This window comes from Carassius carassius, chromosome 16 (assembly GCF_963082965.1).
Source record: "Carassius carassius chromosome 16, fCarCar2.1, whole genome shotgun sequence".
In the NCBI taxonomy this organism is placed as follows: domain Eukaryota; kingdom Metazoa; phylum Chordata; class Actinopteri; order Cypriniformes; family Cyprinidae; genus Carassius; species Carassius carassius.
Genome location: NC_081770.1, coordinates 3,757,193 through 3,779,741, shown reverse-complemented (window position 1 = coordinate 3,779,741; position 22,549 = coordinate 3,757,193). Strand labels below are relative to the sequence as shown.

Sequence of the window (22,549 nt, the reverse complement as noted above, 5' to 3'; positions counted from 1 at the left end):
GGGAGCGGGGGCCGGTGAGAGGATTTTTCACGAGTGAAGATATTACTGCGCCAAGACGAAGCGATTGAGTGCACGCACTGAGATGAGAGTGGCATGTATCAACTCGTCTTAGTTAAGGGAAAAACATAGTTTAATATGAAAACACGGTGGAGTATCCCTTTAATAGAACATTTAAAGAAATTTAAAGAACCTTTTGAAGAATGGAAATGTTCCATGGATGTTAAAAGTTCTTACCAATAACGAGTATGGCTCTGTGTGATGTCATAAAGGGCGGAATGTCTTTTATGGCCAGCTCTCCCAGAAACTGTGTGTTATGTCCCCTTTAAGTATTACGTGTGTACTATGTGAAGTTGCAAGGGTTAATCCATAGTGTCACTGTGCTCGTTTTATTTGTAAGTGCACGTCCAACGTCCAATTACTTGTTAATGCCAGCTGAAGCGAAAGAACATCAGAGCCTTTTAGTTGACTGCCAGCATCTTGCTGCAAATTGCATCAAAAATTCAGCTGAATGCTATTGTGTTGTGTCTTTGTCACATTCCTACAATTGTCCAGTTTGAACACCCACCAACCAACTGACAGAATCCCCACTGGGAGTGAGAATGGGGCGTCTTTCACCTGCTGTTCGCCAACAAAACAACACAGCGAAACACTATTTCACAATCCCATTCATTATTCTACCCTCTCCCATTTCATCTGGTGCTCTCTAACCTTCAGTGCTATTGACAAGTTACTGTTAATTATGTATTCTCTCAATAAAGGTCATCTAAAAGGGATTTTCCACACATTCATGCCATTTTTTATCCAGTAGGCTTTCAAATATCCTGAGCTTTGCAACCAAATGCCTCTCACAGATTGCATTTTGGTCCCAAAGGTCCAATTTCAGACAGCCTATCTCTTAAAGGCTCAATATCAGAAAATAAGACCAATTTCTTCTAAATCTAAATATGAACTTTAAATTGGCATTCCATAATCTCCAAAAAGAGGACTGGGAATTAATTTAGGACCATGAATCAAAATGCATTGGTTATTCAACCATTTGCACAGTACCAAGCCAAAACCATTTTAAAATTCACTGCAGCAGCACAGTGCTAAAAATAGCTGCACTCGAGAGCATGGAGCGAATTCTGCCATTGTCACTGTGGACAGTTCTCCTGTTGAGAAAGTTCGCCGTGGACACGCAACACAACAGTATAGTAACCTTTTTTACCTGCTATCACAACATACCTTGGAACCTGCTGCCAGCTGAGGAAGTTTAATCTGTCACAGGAGATGCAACAAAATCAGACATCAGAAGACTACAGAGAACTGTTCGGACTGCTGAAAGGATTATTGGTGCTCCACTGCCCACTCTTCAAGAACTGTATACATCCAGAGTGAGGAAAAGGGCTCAGAAAATCACTCTGGATCCCTCACATCCAAGTCACCCCATCTTTGAACTTTTGCCATCTGGCCGGCGCCTCAGAGCCGCAAATACCAGAACAGTCAGGCACAAGAACGGTTTCTTCCCCCAGGCAATCTACCTCATGAACAGTTAAATGTTCCCCACTTATGCTTATGCAATAAAAATTTGCAATATCCTTATATTTATTTGTTACCCCTCCATCCTAGTACATCCCTGCATCTTACTCAATCCTATTCCATTATCATTTATAGCACAATTGGTTATACACTTATTTATTTGCCTATTTTTTTTTTTTATTGTCTGTGTGTTGTTGTCTCTGTGTATTGGAAGCTTACGTGGGGTGGTGTTGGCGCAGTGGATAAGACACACGTCTTTGGCGTGAGAGACCCGGGTTTGAATCCACTGTGAGACACCAATGTGTCCCTGAGCAAGACACTTAACCCCTAGTTGATCCAGAGGCGTGCGACCTCTGACATATGTGCCAATTGTAAGTCGCTTTGGATAAAAGCGTCTGCTAAATGAATAAATGTAAATGTAAATGTTACGTCACTAAAACAAATTCCTTGTATGTGCAAGCATACTTGGCAATAAAGCTCATTCTGATTCATATTTCCTTAATTTTCCTTGTATTCTCTGGAATAGCACTTAACCACTTTCCGCTCCATTGCACAGTAAATCTGACCATGTCCTCTGTTAAGACGAAGTCTTCACCTTTTTCTACCTTGAGAGAGAAAAACTCTCTCTGTATGACAGTGGAAGTTATAGAGTTTGTGTCAGGCCAAGTCAAGTCATGCAGACTCCCAAGTCTTAATGATGAAGTAAACGAACTATGATTTTAGTTTCAACAGGTTTTGCTGGTACATTGACATTCGACAACCTAAAAGCAGTTCACAAGTATTTTTCTAGCTATTTTTATAAAACATGTTTGGATGGCACACATTTTCCATGCGCACACAAGAGAGTTTATACTGTAAGCTTTTTTTTTTTACTTTTAAGTCCAATTACATGTCCCAGTTAATGTCCCAGAGAACATTGACATTAAGTTCTGGAAATAATGCATAAATAATGACTCTTTTCAAACAGTGCTCCCTGTTTATCACTGGCTGGACAAACACATTCGCATCCCCCAAACATTGACGTAAAAGAGCAACGGTTTGATAGAGCCACACTTCAGAGGAAATCCACCTGCAAAAGGCTTACTTGTAGCTGTCTCTGCATATTAAGATTACAAGACAGTATTTTAACACTAAAACTTGCATCAGCTCTACGCTTACACAAAAGATGTAAATGCTGAGAAATGAAAGGGAATTTGGAGGTTCTGATTTGATCAAAGGTGGTACTTCACCTCAAAGGACTGAAAAGCACTGATTCACAACATTTTTTTATCTTTCAAAATGATTAACCTGTAGCTAACAGAGAACAAAAGAGACCTGGAACAAATTAACTGTCCATCTGTCTAAAGAAAGTCTGTTTCTTTCTTTTTTAATTGTTGCAGCAGAGTGTGTGTGGGAGGGTGGATGGATTTGTAGAAGATCTTGTGCATTTGTAAAGGGGTCTGAATAAGTTACCATCATTCATAAACAGAAATACATATACCAGTAGTCTTTTAACAGTTGGAAGCCAGCAGTCATTTTAGTATGTTTTTATCCAAGCGACACTGACATCCAACAATTCTGACATTTACTTACCATGGTGTCAATCTGCATTTTTTGCATTAGAATTCATTCAAAATACGACGTTAGTGCACTGCCATAAAGTTGAAGAATGGTTTTAATACAGTGTAAGACATCTGGAGCACTTCTGTGATTTCTAATTTTTGGAGCTTAACTTAAAAAGCAATTCTCTTGATGGGGAATATAGCCACACATTGACAAGATCCACACTCCATAAATGTGTTTTTCGGGGGATGAAATTGAAACGTGTAGACTTGCAAAACTCGATCACCCACCATGAATCTAATCAAACTTGCATTTTACCACAGCAAACACTGCGTGACAGAAGGAAATCAAACTGACACCAAAATGAAACTCACATCTGCTCAGAAGCTCTAATTAAAAAAAAAAAACATTACGGTCAAAAACACATTCATCTTGACAAAATACAATGCATAATGTATTGGTATGAAAATGATAACACATTAAGCACAGCAGGTTGCTATGCAGGACAGCTTTCTCCCGTTGAGTTTGTTGTGAGTGTATGATTTTAAATTGGTGCAAACTGTGTCCTTTAGTGCCCTATCATGCCTCTGACTTTATCATGCTGCTGTCTGTAAGCCTTAATGACTGTTGTGGTGCCTGCTGTGCCGGAAGGTGAACAATGGGGTGAACGCCTGTGACATTCACTGCAAAGGTCTCACAAAATCTGGGTCATAATCTATAGGAGCTGCAGGTGCTGCTGGTAATTAGGTGTTACAATCTTTGGGATTGTGGAAGCCCAGGGACTGAGCATTTTTGTATTAGTAATCTGAGTACAGGCATCTAGTCCGGTGTTTCCCAACCTGTTTTGATCTATGTACCCCCTAAGTCCCATCTAGTCAGGTTATATCAACTAAATATGTTTAATCTAATTACACTACACAAGTTACCCACAAAAAACCTAAATATAACCTAACCCTAACCAAGTATTAAAAGCTACCTGATGGGTTCACTTTAATTAATATACTTCTATTGGGTGACTGTTTTGCCAGAGCACATCACCCACAAAAATCGAACCCCAAGACACCTATCTAGCATAGCCAGCCAGATTTAAATGGCCAACTAGCTTCTTCTTTTTCGAAAAAACATGCTGTTAGACAAGTTTTACCAGTTAAGTTTTGCAGGTGATTTTAATGGTTCAAGATGTTAAATTTTACCACATTAAAGACAGCAAATCATGGTCAAAAACACATGAACCTTGATCAAATCCAATGCATAATCAAGTACATCCAACCATCAAACCAGAGAGAGGTTTATATTAACTTATCTCCTTCTGTCTGGTGACTGTTTTGCTGGAATTAACATTTGCCAGAACTAGCATAGCCAACAAAACTACCATGGTAAATCAGCTTTATCAGAAAGACCATGCTGGTATGTTTTACATGAGTTTTGTAGGTGATCAACATGGTTGATCCAGTTGCTCCAATACCTAGACCAGCACCAAACTAGCATAAACCAGCCTGCACCCCTAAAGAGCAGTGTTCTAAGCTAGTCTTTTCAGTGAAGTAAATTACCTTCTTATAGTTGTAAGGGCGTTAATTATGATATAAGCCCCTGATCAAACTTGTCCCCAACATTGCATTGTACTGTTAAACCCTTAAGCTTGGTTCCTGCTAACAGCTAGAGTCAGTCAGACTTCCGCAATTCAGTGGAACATCTTCAAAGGAGTTTGGCCACAAATGTATTTCTGTGTGTCTTATTCCATCAGTGTAAATTCAGGACAGCCTGACATCCACACATTTATGTGGGAGGTTACCATCCGTAAGCAATGGGATGCTTAGAGGGAAGGTTCATGCTGATCTGTTTCAATGGTTCCCAGCAGTTTTCTTTGATAGTTTTTGAAAAAATTGTGTGCATATACACAATACCTAATAATCTAAAACCAACATTGCCGCTTCCCAACTGCTGTGACATTCTTCTGCTTTTTTATTTGCTGCACAGCCACAAAAGGAACATGCAAGAATGATACATTAAACCGCATCTTTTCTTGAACTCTCAAGTAGAAAATATCAAGAAGTCACTTCAAACGCTGCTCTCTTAATGCTCGAATAATTGATCATGTAAACAACCATGTCTGTCCCCTCATTAACTTTACATAGACACCATATAGTGCAACAGCATCACCTGGTTAAGAGATTCTAGATTTTCAAATTCAAGGATCTGATGAGGATGCTTGTTATTGGGGTTTAATTAACTTGAGCTCCAAACAGCACTGATAAATCGAGTGCACTCAAAGCCATCTGGATGAAAAAAAAATACTAATTCACTGAAGCAAAAAGCAGATCAGAGACGCAGAAGTGTGGCTCCAGAGATAAGACCTGAGTTTTTAGAGGTGTATGCAAAATACTATTTTGATTGCTAGGTGTTTTGGGCCTTTTTAATTCAGACTATAATCATTGACCAATATGGTTTGAATATCAAATAAAATATAATTCTGTTACCTGTTCTGGGGGGAAACAAAAACCGTGCATTTGGATCTTGTTAAACTTTTTCTAGAGTTTTTGGCAGATTATCCATGTGATATGAACAAATTCAGTCAAATTAATCTCAAAGATCTTGGGAGGCACTGAATCATAACTACAAATATGAAATTGGCCTCAGTTGGATAACTTGGTTAAATCCATAAAGAACATAATTTAGAAAGTCTCTTGACGACTTTGGAATTGAATGTCTGACTGCTCCAAAACTTGGCATATACAAAACCACAAAATATTTGTGCATTGATTTTATAACCCCCCCCCCCCCCCCAAAAAAAAACAACAACAACAAAAAATCATTGCAATGATTGTAAACCAGTTTTAAAACATTCTAAGTTATACAGTTATACTCATAAAGCCATTTTAAAGATTTCAGTGTTGACGACAATGACACTGTAACCATGAATTTAGTCAAGAAGAAAAAAATTTCCTTCTTAAAGAGATATGCCCCAAATGTCAAATTGTATGTCCTTCCAAAGCTGTAGGACTGATTTTCCTATGTGAAACACAAAAAAAGATGTTGAAATCCAAAGAGCACTTGAAAGAAAGGGATCAGTGCTGATGACCAACAACAAAAAAAAGCACCGTATAAATTGTCCATATGACACAGTTGCTACATTCCAATTCTTTCATATAAGAATTGATTGACATTTTCAAGATTATCAGCTTATAAAAATTATGAGAACTTAATTCACATTTCACAAAACTTCCATTCAACAACATTATTAGTTTCAATCTTGTTCATAGCAGGTGATATTGATTTCAGAGTCTGACTGTAAAGCTCATGTTTTTAATGGTAGAAAACACTTAATATTTTTCAATTCTCATTTGAGTTGTAATGCCATCTCACAGATCACCTCTTCATCACTGAACTGTGTCCATGGAGAAGAATGTACAGTCAATCAATAATGTTGATATGGGTGATGTGTCAACTGACTATGTTCTGAACACAAGCTGCATCACTTTTTCACCATAGATGTCCAAGAACATGCAACTTATATTAGCTAACAAGAGTGAAACAACTCCATTCCTGTGTTACTGCAAGACAAAAGATAGACAAATAACAACAGCAATGTTAGTTGCACTGTTTATATCCATCGATAAAAGGTCAAATCTTCATAAAGAATCTTATTTTGGGAAGTTTAATCAAAGAAGAATAAAACATGCATCAAGTAATGGAATTCCATTGCAGAATTTGCTTGTGTGGAAATTTTTCACTATCTTGCCTTGGTGCTTTTATTTCATCCTTCAATACTCAGTGTGAAAGTATAAAATCCCTTTAGCTGCTGTCATATTGTCACTGGCAGGAAGGGCTTTCCTCGTGTGGCCGAACAGACTGCCGCTTGGGGCACAAAATCTTGGCGAAGGCCCGGCGAAAGCTGCTGTGGCAAAGTGGGTAGAGGAATGGGTTGATGGCTGAGTTGAGCCAAAGGAGCCAAAAAGTGACTTCGTACCAATGATGTTCCACACAACTACCGCTGCAGGCTGCCCGTATGATCATAAGGAGGGTGTACGGTGCCCAACACACCCCAAAAACGCACACTATGACTGCCAAGGACTTGGCAATCTTCTTATCTCTCAAGAGACGCGCTTGTCCTCCGCTTCTGCATGGTGCGCACGGATTTGATGCCTCCTGCGCTCGTATTATGTGCGTCCTTAACCATCTGCTGAGCAACCCTCGCTTCTTAACGGTTGTCTTCATTGTCAAAGACACAGAGTGGGTGCTGCTGGGATCACCACTGGACGACGGCAAAACCTCCTCGTCATCTTTGATCACGGCAGAAACGGTCGCTGGCTCGCTAGAAGACACCTTGCGTGTTTTGACGAAGAAAACGGACGATGCCTGTCCGTCGATGACCCTCCAGCCATCCTCTTTCTCTGCCTCCACATGCGCCATGCGACTCCGGTTCCGCCGCTGGATGTTGAGATAGATGCTGAAGTTGAAGAAGGCCACGGAGATGAATGGAGAGAAGAACTCGAAGGTAGACGCGGAGAGCAGAAAGTACCAGGTGCAGTAGAACTCGGCGAAACATTCGTCCTCCGGAACGATGCTTTCTCCAACCATTAGTTCCCAGAAGATGATGGCTGGTCCGTAGAGGAGGAATGCCAAAACCCACACCGCCAACATCTTGACCACTGCCAGACGAGTGACACCCTGCTGGGCCCGGTACCTCACCTATGGAATAAGACGAAAGATTAAAGTCAAACGAGAGAGACACATAAAATAGCCATAGTTCAGAGTCATAAATTGGTTTGGGAGGGATCCCTGCCAGCTATCGCACTCAATAAAGTCCATGCACACTCAGTGTGACTGCCTCTTCTTTTTCATGATTTATTCAATTCACAACCTAGGATTCAGAGCACTGTGAGGAAAAGAACCAATTTTAGTACTGCAGAACTGATCGGTTATACAGTGAGCTAATGATTTGGACCAGTTCGACTAATGTGGTTTTTAAAAGTTAATCAGCGTGTCTGATTAATCTGATGACATGACAATACAATTTACATTTAATAAAAGATCAAGACATGTGACTAAATCACTTTACAACATGAATACCCTTTTTTTTTATAAACATGTTCCGGTTGCTCTTTTTCAAAACCTAGCAAGCTGCCTTTCTTTCTACTGCCTTAAAAAATAGGAGGATTTACACAAGTAGTTTCAGATTTATTACCCTGTAAAGCCTATATGAGATTATATGCTGAAATATATAAAAAATATTTTTCACATTTTCATACATGTTTTTGTTGATTATCATATTTGATCCATCAGGCATTCATGGCTCATATAGTTTGATATGATCCATGATTTGATATGATGATTGAGAGACTTGATAAATATTAGCAAAGATTTGAGAGCAAAAAGACAATTGAAGCATGAGCTAAACAATTACACTAAAAGAGCTTTTACTGGATGAAAAAGACTATCAATAATGTTTTTCAAAGTTTTGATCATGTAAATAATTCAGAAGCTTTTGAAATTAACTTTAAATCTTCTGAAATATAGCAATGAATAATTGACAAGAGTAATCGTCTCCGCTGATGGACACTGTGACAATAAGGCTGTCTTCGCCATAGCACCTCACTCTCTAGAGACCAGCCCGAAACACTTTTCATTTCAGTAATTTAAAAGGACAATTGGAAAGATGACAACCAGAGAAAGGAATCATCTATTCGAAAAAGACAGGAGCCCTCAAGGGTGTTTTCTTGTTATGAACTAATACCATTTCAGCCCTGAAATTACAGCAAATAATAGTCTTTAGGGAGTGAGGAATATATTTGTAACTACCTCAGACAAACATCAAGGTATTTCACACCTTCTAGAGCCCTTGAACTGAATTCTGGGACGCTGGAGATGAAGTTTTGTTGACATAATGCCCATTTCAGTTTTGGTGTGCCGCCCAATTGAAAAGCACTACTACATTTTTCCTTATAATAGATGTTCAATTCCACGAAAATGTCAGTTTAAAAATCTTAACGCTCTAAAAATTGGTTTTATTTCCTTGTACATGTAAACATTGAATTATTAACAATTATTGATTATTTTGCAATGACATATGACAGCTTGGCCAACAAATCTGCAAAATAATAATAATATTTAATCGTACTTATGAGAAAACATGTCATATGTTGACCTCAAAAGTTGTTCTTGATATGTTAATCCCCATGCACTACATACTCTGGAAAAACACACAACCTTTGGAAAAACACACTTCCTAAACCTTATTCTGTTTAAAACATACCTAAGGAAAGAACCATCTCTGACTTTAATAATTCACCACCAAGGAGAATAATTAAAGCCAAACATGCTTGTCAACTGCCACTGATACTATCACATAAACCACTACTTTCGATTACTGACAAGTCTTTTTGAAATGACATTTGAGGTTTGAAAAGCATTTAACTTTGTCATTTATGACGGATCGTCACTCTTTCAAAAGCAATCTCAGATGAAGCCCATAGACATGTTGTCAACAGGAAGTAACGGCATTAAACAATGAGTACTTCAGAAGAGCTGGGTAAGAAATCTATTTTGCAAAATATGCAAATTTTAATACATTATGCATGAAGCCGCGGTGGAATAAACTACTGAGATGTCATTGCATAATCTATTAAAAGTTATGCTCCAGATATTCAGTCACAAGCAGTTAAATTACCTTTCAACACATCTGCCAAGATCTCGTTAATTTGTTATTGTAGGGCATATCTATGCCTTAATGTTTGTTAACAATTTTGATACTATATTTTCCACAGGAAATCAATATTTGCGTTTCATAATTCGCCCAAACCCTGCTCTGGAACGTCAAAAGCTGTTAAAGGACTGGGAAATGGGCTTTAACGCCGTTTTCGCTCAGTGCATTCGTCTTTCACAGCGCATCATTTCCATGTTTTCTGAGCTTATTTTGCTCAACAGTTTAGTTGAATGTGAAGAGAGGTTATTTAAGGGCCTCAAGAACCCAAATTCAACATCATTTTGCTGTTTGCAATGGAGATAAATGCACACACTGAATGGAAAGAAATATTGAACTTCCTTCCCCTTCCTTCCTTTTATGATTTCACCAAAAGAGCTGGTGTGCAGCAACGTGGTTTTCAAAGCTACTTCAGATCGAGCTACTTTAAAACTGTACAAGCAACTCATGATTTAAAGTAGTTAATCGATGGGCAGCTACTCATTAAAAACCAGTTAGATGCACAACAAGCTACGAACAAAAAGCAGAAAAGTACATTAAAGCAATTAAAACGGGTGATATTTTTAAAACATAACTTTAAGACTATATAATTAATAATTTAATCAGAGAAGTATTTAGCTCGCTCAGAAACGATGGATTTGAATGAATGAATCTTGATTAAAGTGACAGCATTAAACTTGGACTGATAAAATGTACACTTTAACATCCAAATTAACCAATTCAGTATATAAAGTCTTGCCAGTGTTATATTTAAGAGAGGTAAAAGCGCATATTTGATTACTTTCTCATATTACAGACATAAAATAGTGATTTGGATAAAGTTGGTACTGAAAAAGATGTCTGCTTTCGGTTTTACTCTTCAACCCAGGTGAAACAAGTGCACTAAAATACACTTAGGCTAATCTTAAAGTGTACTCAACTGTGATATTTTGAGAGACCATGTGTATGAATCAGTCGGAAAAGGGTGGCTTGCCCACTTCAGGTTGGTGGAGAGCTCCTGCCTCAAGTGGAGGAGTTTAAGTATCTTGGGGTCTTGTTCACGAGTGAGGGAAGGATGGAACGGGAGATTGACAGACGGATCGGTGCAGCTTCTGCAGTAATGCGGTCGATGTACCGGTCTGTCGTGGTGAAGAAAGAGCTGAGCCGCAAGGCGAAGCTCTCGATTTACCGGTCAATCTACGTTCCTACTCTCACCTATGGTCATGAGCTTTGGGTCATGACCGAAAGGACAAGATCCCGGATACAGGCGGCCGAAATGTGCTTTCTCCGCAGGGTGGCTGGGCGATCCCTTAGAGATAGGGTGAGAAGCTCAGTCACCCGGGAGGAGCTCAGAGTAGAGCCGCTGCTCCTCCACATTGAGAGGGGTCAGCTGAGGTGGCTCGGGCATCTGTTCCGGATGCCTCCTGGACGCCTTCCCGGGAAGGTGTTCCGGGCACATCCCACTGGGAGGAGACCCCGGGGGAGACCTAGGACACGCTGGAGAGACTATGTCTCCCGGCTGGCCTGGGAACGCCTCGGTGTCCCCCCAGAAGAGCTGGAGGAAGTGTCTAGGGAGAGGGAAGTCTGGGGTTCTCTGCTTAGACTGCTGCCCCCGCGACCCGGCCCCGGATAAGCGGTAGAAGATGGATGGATGGATGCATGTGTATGAACTAAAATGCGCTTTTATCATACTATCTCTGTATTCAAAATGAATTTGGTGTACACATTAACCCATCTTTTGAATATACTCATCATAAACACTTCTATATATTTAGTATACAGTATCTTACTACACATAAAGTCAATTCAAGTGTTATATTATATTAAGTGTACTCAAGTACCACAGTTGGGAAAATGTACTAGTCATAAGTAAACTGTGGTACTTAAGTACACTTAATATAAATGCATTAATTTGCACTAACAATTAAATTGATTTTTATTAAATTTATAATTTATTAAAGCATTCAGAGCAAACTTAAGAAATACACTGATAAAACTCCTCTGTAGATTTTTGTAGTGGTATACTTTATTTCAATGCACAAAAATCTATATCAGTGGTATTTAATATACTTTTTTCAAGTGCACAGAAGTTCTGTAGTGTCTAGCTTTCACAATTTTATTTAGCACAAATGTACTTGTTTGTACTTTAGTATTGTTTAGTGCATTCAGGTATACTTTATTTTTAAGAGTAATCCTCTTTAGATCACCAACTAAACTGTAACACAGAGACACATGTGGTTTACTTTACAGTAGCCATTTTGGTGGGTAGGTGCCTGTTTTAGACATGATTTTTAGCCGTGTGGTTTTCATCAGAGGCCTCTCTCAGTATGTAAAGGTCAGGAGAGGGGGCAGCCTTGTTATAGTCACTCCGCGTGAGTTAATACAGCCCAACAGAATCACTGGGCAGCTGCCTGCATTTCCAAAATAGCTGTCTGTAGCATGCCAGTCATAAACCAGAATTCAGTCAAGCCAATAGAATGATTGAGAGGGACACTCAAAAAACACTTATGGAACAAAACAGCAGTGCATTGCAATACAAGACCAAAGAGTACTTCCTGTACTTTTTACATTCGTTACAAAACAAGCCCATCTTCTAGTGAGCTACCCATGTAGGAAGCAGTTTAAGGCATTGTCTATGCACTATCCGACACAGAAGCTGTTCTAAAAGATAGGAAGCATAATTCTACAGCAATAAATCAGCCAAATTCTATGGCAGCCTTTCATAAACTGTAAAATAAAGACTCTTTATTGGCATATTATTTATTATCTTTAAAGGCTTAGTTCCCCAAAAATGAAAGTTCTGTCATTAATTACTCATCCTCATGACTCTTTATTGGCATCAGTGGGAATATTCGATTGCTTAGTTCACCCAAAAATGAAAGTTATCCTCATGTTGTTCCAAACCAATAAGACCATAGTTTTTGGGTGAACTACATTACATTACATTACATTTATTCATTTAGCTGACGCTTTTATCCAAAACAACTTACAATTGCTATATATGTCAGAGGTCGCACGCCTCTGGAGCAACTAGGGGTTAAGTGTCTTGCTCAGGGACACACTGGCGGTTCACAGTGGATTCGAACCCGGGTCTCCCACACCACAGGCATGCGTCTTATCCACTGCGCTAACACCACCCCGTTACTATCGCTTTAACATCAAAGGAAACATTCCATTCCACAAAAGCTTCTTTAGATAACTCAAATTAGGGCTGGACGATTATGGCCTAAAATTAAAACCTCGATTAATTGAACATTTTAAATCGATTAAGATTAATGAACGATTATTTTGTTTCATTTTTTTTTTGCCCTCATAGTTCACTGACAAGGTTTGTACTGTAAATATGATTGACTATCAGCAGTTATTTTATCTATGTTCGTAACATTTCTTACTGGGGTTGGGTATCGTTTGAATTTTATAGATTCTGATTCTTATTGATTCCTAGTTTCGATTTCAATAAGATACAAAATCCAATATAAAAAAAAATAAAGTCAAACATTTAGATGTCAAACATTTTTACAAAGCATTCTGTTGCAGCTGAATAACATGAGCAAAAATCAGCAGCCTACAAAACACTGCAAGAGGAATTTTGCCTGTTATAAAAAAAAATACCATAGCAAAAACAACTAGATCAATATAAATTTCAAATATTAAAGTGTTAAAGACAAGTAAACAGTCAGTAAAAAGATAGGAACAAACAAATCAATTAGCAATATCATAAATAAAACTAAACTAAATTTCAGGTACAGAAACTGTAATTAAAAGTTTAAAACACTGCATAGGTTTCCTTTTATAAATAAAATAAAGATTAATCAAGTAAAGTTATTAAATATATTCCGTCAAGATCAGTGAATGATTCTCTTTTGTTCTTTGGTTAACATTAATGACAGACAGCGGGTTTATTAGGCTGTTGTCTCTTTAATCAAAAATACTGTACAGTCGTGGCCAAAAGTTTTGAGAATTACATAAATATTAGTTTTCAAAAGGTTTGCTGCTACACTGCTTTTAGATCTTTGTTTCAGTTGTTTCTGTGATGTACTGAAATATAATTACAAGCACTTCATATGTTTCAAAGGCTTTTATCGACAATTATATGACATTTATGCAAAGAGTCAGTATTTGCAGTGTTGGCCCTTCTTTTTCAGGACCTCTGCAATTGGACTGGGCATGCTCTCAATCAACTTCTGGGCCAAATCCTGACTGATAGCAACCCATTCTTTCATAACCACTTCTTGGAGTTTGTCAGAATTAGTGGGTTTTTGTTTGTCCACCCGCCTCTTGAGGATTGACCACAAGTTCTCAATGGGATTAAGATCTGGGGAGTTTCCAAAATTTCAACATTCTGGTCCCTGAGCCACTGTTATCACTTTTGCCTTATGGCACGGTGCTCCATCGTGCTGGAAAATGCATTGTTCTTCACCAAACTGTTGTTGGATTGTTGGAAGAAGTTGCTGTTGGAGGGTGTTTTGGTACCATTCTTTATTCATGGCTGTGTTTTTGGGCAGAATTGTGAGTGAGCCCACTCCCTTGGATGAGAAGCAACCCCACACATGAATGGTGTCAGGATGCTTTACTGTTGGCATGACCCAGGACTGATGGTAGCGCTCACCTTTTCTTCTCCGGACAAGACTTTTTCCAGATGCCCCAAACAATCGGAAAGGGGCTTCATCGGAGAATATGACTTTGCCCCAGTCCTCAGCAGTCCATTCACTATGCTTTCTGCAGAAGATCAATCTGTCCCTGATGTTTTTTTTGGAGAGAAATGGCTTCTTTGCTGCCCTTCTTGACACCAGGCCATCTTCCAGAAGTCTTGTCCTCACTGTGCGTGCAGATGCGCTCACACCTGCCTGCTGCCATTCCTGAGCAAGCTCTGCACTGGTGGCACTCCGATCCCGCAGCTGAATCTTCTTTAGGAGACGATCCTGGCGCTTGCTGGACTTTCTTGGACGCCCTGAAGCCTTCTTTACAAGAATTGAACCTCTTTCCTTGAAGTTCTTGATGATCCTATAAATTGTTGATTTAGGTGCAATCTTAGTAGCCACAATATCCTTGCCTGTGAAGCCATTTTTATGCAACGCAATGATGGCTGCACGCGTTTCTTTGCAGGTAACCATGTTGGGAAGTCGTGGCCTAATGGTTAGAGAGTCGGACTCCCAATCGAAAGGTTGTGAGTTTGAGTCCTGGGCCGGCAGGAATTATGGGTGGGGGGAGTGCATGTACAGTTCTCTCTCCACCCTCAATACCACGACTTAGGTGCCCTTGAGCAAGGCATCGAACCCCCAACTGCTCCCTGGGCGCTGCAGCATAAATGGCTGCCCACTGCTCACTGTGTGTGTGTGTGTTCACTGCTCTGTGTGTGTGCATTTTCGGATGGGTTAAATGCAGAGCACAAATTCTGAGTATGGGTTACCATACTTGGCTGAATGTCACTTCACTTCACTTCTTTGCAGGTCACCATGGTTAACAATGGAAGAACAATGATTTCAAGCGTCACCCTCCTTTTAACATGTCAAGTCTGCCATTCTAACCCAATCAGCCTGACAAAATGATCTCCAGCCTTGTGCTCGTCAACATTCTCACCTGAGTTAACAAGACGATTACTGAAATGATCTCAGCAGGTCCTTTAATGACAGCAATGAAATGCAGTGGAAAGGTTTTTTGGGATTAAGTTAATTTTCATGGCAAAAGAAGGACTATGCAATTCATCTGATCACCCTTCATAACATTTTGGAGTATATGCAAATTGCTATTATAAAAACTCAAGCAGCAACTTTTCCAATTTACAATATTTATGTAATTCTCAAAACATTTGGCCACGACTTTACATGTGTGTTTTCTTTCTCATCTGTTTATGTTCACGTAAGACAAAAACGGCTGTGTTTATGATGATATACTGATGTAGTTTTCTGTATCGTAATTTCGACTCGGAACAACCCTTTTCTAAAGTTAAACTACACAGAACAGTCCGAGAACGGACAGCCGACAGCCGACCGCTGCTCTCTATGCACGCGCTTGTGCTTCATGTGCGCTACAGGACAGCGCTGACAACTAGTTTCTGTGTTCCACTGTGCACGCGATCTTCACAGCTACTGTTTATATCAGGGGCGTAGTTTGTGGGGGGGATAGGGGGGAGATAACCCCCCCAATATTTAAATCTATGCATTACAACCCCCCCCCCCCCCCAATATTTATACCATGATCACAATATCAGAAGGCATACCAAAACTTCAACCCCCCCAATGTTCAAACCAAATCTACGCCCGTGGTTTATATGAGTGTTCGTGCCACACTGCAGCTGTTCGGTTTTTATTATTTTTCGATTAATCGTCCAGCCCTAACTCAAATGTTCTTTACTCAGTCTAAGAAATAATTGCTCTTTTAAGAACAGTTCACCAAAAGTGGATCTTTTATGGCATTGTTGTGAAAACCTTTTGTAAGGTTTGTAACCTTTATTTTGAAGTGTATATACTCTAAAATGTTCAAAATTGGTAATTTCAGTTGGGAAGAAGACAGGAAGGCAGCTCTACTGGTTTTGGAACAGAGCCCAAGTTTGGATTTTTAATAAACCCACTGGTCTTAAGGTTGACTCACTATGAAGTATGAATATAAATTGATGATGTCGTCCATGACTAACAAATCAGATATTTGCAGCAAATTGCACTGAAAAATTCATGACCATAGAGAAGTTGAAGGCTGGATCCGCAGAGGATGCGAGCTTCATCCGTTGGGTGGGCCGCCCTTATCTAAGATCTGTCGCCGGGGCAGCAATTAATTTGCTTATTATTCATCTGATTGCAAAAACACAGTCTTCGGTGTCTTGTGGGTTTTGTGAACAACTCATTTGTTTCAGACAAAAGGGAAATTTGCAATGCATCATCTGAGGCACCAAGCAAAAACTTGGTTTGTATGCGTTTGTGGGAGACAATTGGAATATTTGTAAAACATCAAATGTTTCTGACATTACGGACAAAAGAATGGGTTGCAAACACTGAATATTGTAATTGCTCACAAGTTTTGCTTTGTGTCTCAGATGTGTACTGCAAATTTCTCTTTTAAACAAAAAAACTGAATTTGTAGACTTAATTTTGTCTATTAGGAATTGATTTTGATTGAGAATCCCTGATTTGTGTGAGGCAGGTTGTCGAAAAGTAGTCTTGGCTTATTTTTGGTCTATTTTGATGAAAAACTACTACGATTTTGACTAATTGGATGTTGATACTTACAGCTCGGGTAACGGACAAGAAGCGATCATAGCTGATTAAGACGATATTGAAGACGGAAGCCGTACACAACAAGTAGTCCATCACAAGCCACAGCTTACACAGTCCACGTCCCAGCATCCACCTGCCTGTCAAGATATAGGGCATGTAGACGGGGATGCAAAAAGCCCCTGGAAAGAGAGAGACACATCACATTTTACTCTATTATATACAGCCCTCGGCTGGTATCAATGGCCACATGCTTCTCCTGGTCAGGATATAATAGGTCCTTCAGAGCACAAAATCAATGGGTCATGTCACAAAGGAGTCGCTTCACAATGTGACCAATAAACCTGAGCCATTATCAAAAAGCCATTGAGCTGCAAAGGGAATGGTGACTGTTTTCTGAGCTCTCTAGTTCTTTCTCTTGCTTCTCTGCACCTAGAAGCATCAAGAGAAAGCTTTTTCACAAAGCCATACAAAACCGCAATGTCATCACTGCCTAGTCCTTGAAGGAAGCTGAGATTTCACGTCTATCATACTGTCAAAGACACAGCCATGGCTCTGTTATTTAGAGCTTTTGAGCTGGTTGGTATCCACAAAGAAAAAAAGCAGTGCTTTGTTGCACTTTGTTTATCTAAACTACGTGGGCATGTTTTCAGGTAGAGCGACAACTCTTATCTCTCAAACCAAGTTGTTTTATTATTTATTTTTCAAAGGACTTCCACTGAGCAATACATCGGCTGAGCACTAATGCCTGTGAGCCGCAAATAAACACTCAAGCAGGCAGAGAGGGTTTGGTGAACAGACCACGAGGCTGTGGCTCTCGTTTCTTAATGCACTCTTAATCCAAGCCAATAATTGATGGTGCCAGCGCACCACAGAGCAGCAGAAAACTAAAGGTCTCTGTCTTGGTGCTGCAGATGGATGGGTGTAATCATTGCTTTTTCCACCTCAGAACCTGCTTTGCTAAGAAAGCATGACAAGGATATGGTCTAGAAATAAAAGACAAAATATATGGCTCATTGGGAAATTTGAGTCTTCGTCCATATAGTGGATGAGGCAAGAAAAACATCACCTGTTAATGCATGTATATGCAATACTGAAAAATTACTGATAAAAATAGTTAAGCTCGGAGCTTGACAACCTGGATGCACATTCACTTTCAATTACTGGAAATTATAAAAAATGGATGGCGTATTGGGAAATATGGAACTGATTCACTTTAGGACAACCATTGTGGGGCTTTCATTGCCAAATATAATGGTGATATAATACACAAAATCCAATTTAATGACAGCAAATAAGACAAACACTTATTTCTCCCTATATAACTACTCACAATTCACAAGCAAAAATAAAATTAAACCAATGCAAATAATGTCAGAATTGGAAAATAAGGATGCAGGACCATTTCCTTGGATTTGAGGTTTTGTTCCTTGGAGAAAATGAACTTTTGTTGTGGTTGCTGTTGGGAGTGGTCTAATCACTCTCCTGGTTTCCAAGATGAGGTCAGAGCAGACAAAACTGGAGAAATGTGGTTTATGTAATAAGTCACTCAGAATCCATTTCCTGCAAAGTAGTGATGTGGTAGGGACTGCAAACCATGTATAATCAGGATTATTAACATACAGACATACTCTCTAAAAGTGAGCACAGTTACAATAATTTACATTTATCAAGTGGACACAGTTCATGCTAATGAGTACTGACTTGTAAAACTGAGCGAGAAAGCAATACACAATACCTAGACCCCAATATATTGGCCATTGTTGACCATTTTGAGATTAACAACACTGAATGATAACTTGGTTGTATATGTTCTTTTTTGCACATTTTGGGTACTTATTGTGCAAAATAGAAGGCTTCATTTAAAAAAGAATGTTGTATTTGTTCTGCTGTTATGAAATTTATTATGCACACATCAGCCCTGCCGTACTCGAGTCTGGCATCGATCTCTCTGCTGCATATCCACTACATGTGTTTGATTGATCCGGCATTGCTCATCACCTACACTTGCGCGTTTTATCAAGTAAGGTGAAGCCTCATCTATGTAACTTTTCTTTGCACTCTCATTTGGGTGTCTATCAAAGCCAATATTCCCACAGATCTCATCAGATGTACAGTATAAAGGATTTCCAGAACGCTTTGATCCTGTAGAACAAAGGGCTTCCCATTGCTCGATGACATATTGATCATTTTTTAAAGAAATATAATATCTTATATTCACATGCACAAATGCAATGCCAAATCAAGCGCATATGAAGCATTTTGAGTTGAAGTTAATTCAAATGCACGTTTGTACATACCAACAAGGAAGTCTGATATGGCCAAATTAAGGAAGAAGTAATTGCACTGATTTCTGAGGCTCTTGTCCACGACGAACGCGAGAATAACCAACGCGTTCCCGACCACCACCACGACCACCAGAGTTATCATGAGGATCGCCAGAAGGACCATCGTGTACCCTGGGAACGGAGCCCCATCCGAGCTGACGGTCGTGCTGTTGGAGCTAGAGGAATTGAAGCAGTTAACCATTGTCAGATCGAGGACTTCTGGAGAAGCAGCAACAGGTCTGAAGTCATCATGTTAACCTATTACCGCTGACGACGATGACAGCAGAGTTTTCATCCCTTTAGGGCTGCATTAACTTCAGCGCGCGGCGGAATCATCATCCAGTTGGAGTCTCCAAACGCCTGAGGAGTGCGCGCATCTTTGAAGCGTCCAGTGCAATACCAGAAACACATGAAGTGAAATAACTCATTCCTGAGGTAAACTCCAACTCCTTGCACTGAGACTGAGGGCAAAGTTTGTGCTCTACGATTTTCCAACAGAATAGCGCGTTCCCGTCATGCGCGCACATCAACTGTTGCGCTCTCGCGCCTCCCGTTTGGTTGCGCGCTGTCCTCAGACAGACACGAGATGAACGCGGTCCACTTTGCAGCTTACCTTTGTGAGGATCTGGTTGCAGAATGATAACCAGAATTGCATACAGAACATTTTCCTCCCTCCATTTGTCCAAGTACAGAGAATATTATTTTAATTCAATCACACAGTGCGATTATTTGTATTGCTCTGCTTAAATAGTTGTTATACACACTTGAATGACCCATGCATTGAGAATCAACATACATTTACTTAAAAATCAAGGACAGTATAAGTTGTTTTCAGATATTCTATCTTGATTACAATTGTGACCCTGGACAAAAAACCAGTCATAGGGGACAATGTTTTTGAAATTCATCATCTAAAAACGGAATAAATTAGTATTGTATTGCGTTTTATGAATGTTTAGACATTTTAAGATAAAATAACAAAGATACTGATGAATTTGTTTACAATGGTATTAATTTAGTATTTTTCAAGTTAACCCAAAATTCAAATCATGTACGCATGTCATTCAAAATCTATTTAAAAACCTCTGAACCAATTTCCCTTCCCACTCTTTAGGACTGGCTTTGAATGATGAAAGAAATTCCAACATGAATCCTGTTCACCTTTTTTGACTAGTGTATTAGTGCTCTTGTACTTTTCAGTGGTTTCAGAACCATGGACAGCAGCTATTGCCATCCACTCAAGGCAAAGCTCAGGCAGGTTATTTTCTTCAAAGCATTCCTTCCATACCCAGTGGCTGTGCCTCAACTACATTATATACTATGTCGCCTTTTATAAGGCACGATGGAAAAAATAGACTGTAAATTCAAGCATTTAAGATAAAGGTTAATGCCTCAATCAGAGTACATGGCGTTAAAGGCATGACAAATAAACATCCTAATTGCACTTTTAAGTTTTAAATTGCACACCATGTACAGTACGCCTCCTCTTCCTGAAGTCTGTGTTCTAGGTATAAAAAAAAATCTTAATTACACTCGCTGTCAGAGATGTGGTTTTCTTTTCCTGCGTGAGTCATTTCCCTACTGACACAAAAGACCGACTTTAGCCCTGTGTGCTCTTCCTCAGCTGTGCACCAGAGCAAGACGATAGGAGACACTTTGCCCCTGCATTTCACACAAATGCATGACATTGATACTGAAATAATGGTGCATCTGTGAAATCCAATTTAGTGGCACTGCATTGCGCAGCTCCTTTAACTTCCATTAGTCCAGCAGTTGTGCAGTTAAATTCTATCTAAAACCCTTTTAAATGTGTCATTCTACTTTAATTATGAAGAGCTAATTAAGTCCTGGGCTCTTAAACTAGGGATTCTTATCTAGGCCCCACAGTGATACCAATCACTTCCAAAGAGGGTCACTTGAGAGGCTGGGGAGTGATTCGATTAGTTTAAGTGTGTTGTTAAAATGTGGAACAAATGCTATAAAAGCACATTAAAACATCTCATTGCTGGAAGATCTCAATGCCAAACCAGACACAAGTGCCCAACTAGTTTAAAGACTAAAAAGTCAACATGAGATCAAAACGGATGCAATTTGATTGATGCATTTAATTCTAAAGAAGAAAAGCTTTCATTTCACAATTTTTTTGCGAGTTGTGTTATTGTGAGGGTTTAAAGCCTTCTTAGTCTTGTTTCAGTTTGCAACATTTCATGTTGCTAATGAGCAGTGATTTCAAACATTAAAGCATTTGGACTAAAAACATTCAGGCAGGTGCCAGAAGAAGATAACATGGAAAGAGGCTAAGTGCAATCAAGTTCTTTGTTGTATTATTCTTGCAGAGGAAGCAGAATTCCGCGTATTCCCAGAGCCCAGAGCGAGAGCTACAACTCGTTTCAACAGGGATCTGCTCTATCACCTTCTAAAGAAGTAGCAGAGACTCTGATGAAATAAGCTTTTGTCTGCTCCCTTCTGATGTTTGATCTCCAGAGATGAAGAGGCCTGACCCCTTTTTAAACAAACAACAACGGCCATCTCCCAATGCCACTTGAGAAGCTAAAACAACATGAATTATCATTCTGCTCTGGTCTTCTTGCTTCTCAAGGCCTCAACGGAGGACAGCTAATGTGCTGATTTGATTTCTCCCACGATTAATATTATTCATTGATACTGTTGTCAGCCAGGTTACAAGAGGGAAGGGTTTCTTATCCACCATGCAAATTAGACACTTTCATGCAATGCTAATGGTTCTCTCTTGGTGTCTATGTTTGGAGGGATATTATCTGGTCAAGTCGAGTTGTGAAGTTCAATATTGCATTTATTTTCACAATGCATCAAATGGCTGATTAGCATGTTGGAGATCTGGCTTAGGCTACTTAAAATGTACCTAAACAAAGCATGGTATTTTCTAACGTACTGTAAAGATATTTGTAGTTAAGGTTTTTCTGACATGGCATTAGTGGTATGTGCTAGAGTTGCTGTGGTTGAAAGAAAGTTAGTTGGAGCAATGATAAGATGCCAAACAATCCTTGAGCAAGTTTTGTCCAGTCATATCAATAATTAGCATGTTGGAGATACATTTTAGGCTGGCGAAACACAGCACTGCATGTTCAAGTGTACAGTCCAACTATCTGTACCAAAAAAACAACAACAACAACTCCTCTTTGGCAGATATGAATTTTCACACGTCACAAAACTTTTTAGCCATAAAATTGGCAATTTTCATGTCACATAACTGGCTTCAACAATTTTAAAAGTGCCAATGCACAGCATGGCATTGT

The 22,549-nt window shown here is 39.4% G+C and overlaps 1 protein-coding gene across 1 annotated transcript; it reads right to left on the bottom strand.

The window, feature by feature from the left end:
• Nucleotides 1-5,887: 5,887 nt before the first annotated feature.
• On the bottom strand, nt 5,888-20,022 carry LOC132159040 (histamine H3 receptor). The gene is made up of 3 exons (XM_059568659.1): nt 19,248-20,022; nt 16,963-17,129; nt 5,888-7,749 (listed from the first exon to the last, which is right to left on the bottom strand). The coding sequence occupies exons 1-3, from the start codon at nt 19,474-19,476 to the stop codon at nt 6,871-6,873; spliced, it is 1,275 nt and encodes a 424-aa protein (XP_059424642.1). The 5' UTR covers nt 19,477-20,022; the 3' UTR covers nt 5,888-6,870.
• Between the last annotated feature and the right edge of the window lie 2,527 nt (nt 20,023-22,549).

Excerpts from the sequence above, each read along its gene's own strand:
- LOC132159040 (XM_059568659.1), bottom strand. The coding sequence starts at position 19,476 with ATGGTTAACTGCTTCAATTCCTCTAGCTCCAACAGCACGACCGTCAGC. Across the intron at positions 17,130-19,247 it reads CATATCAGACTTCCTTGTTG|GGGCTTTTTGCATCCCCGTC; the intron begins GTATGTACAAAC and ends CTCTCTTTCCAG. Across the intron at positions 7,750-16,962 it reads TCTTGTCCGTTACCCGAGCT|GTGAGGTACCGGGCCCAGCA; the intron begins GTAAGTATCAAC and ends CTTATTCCATAG.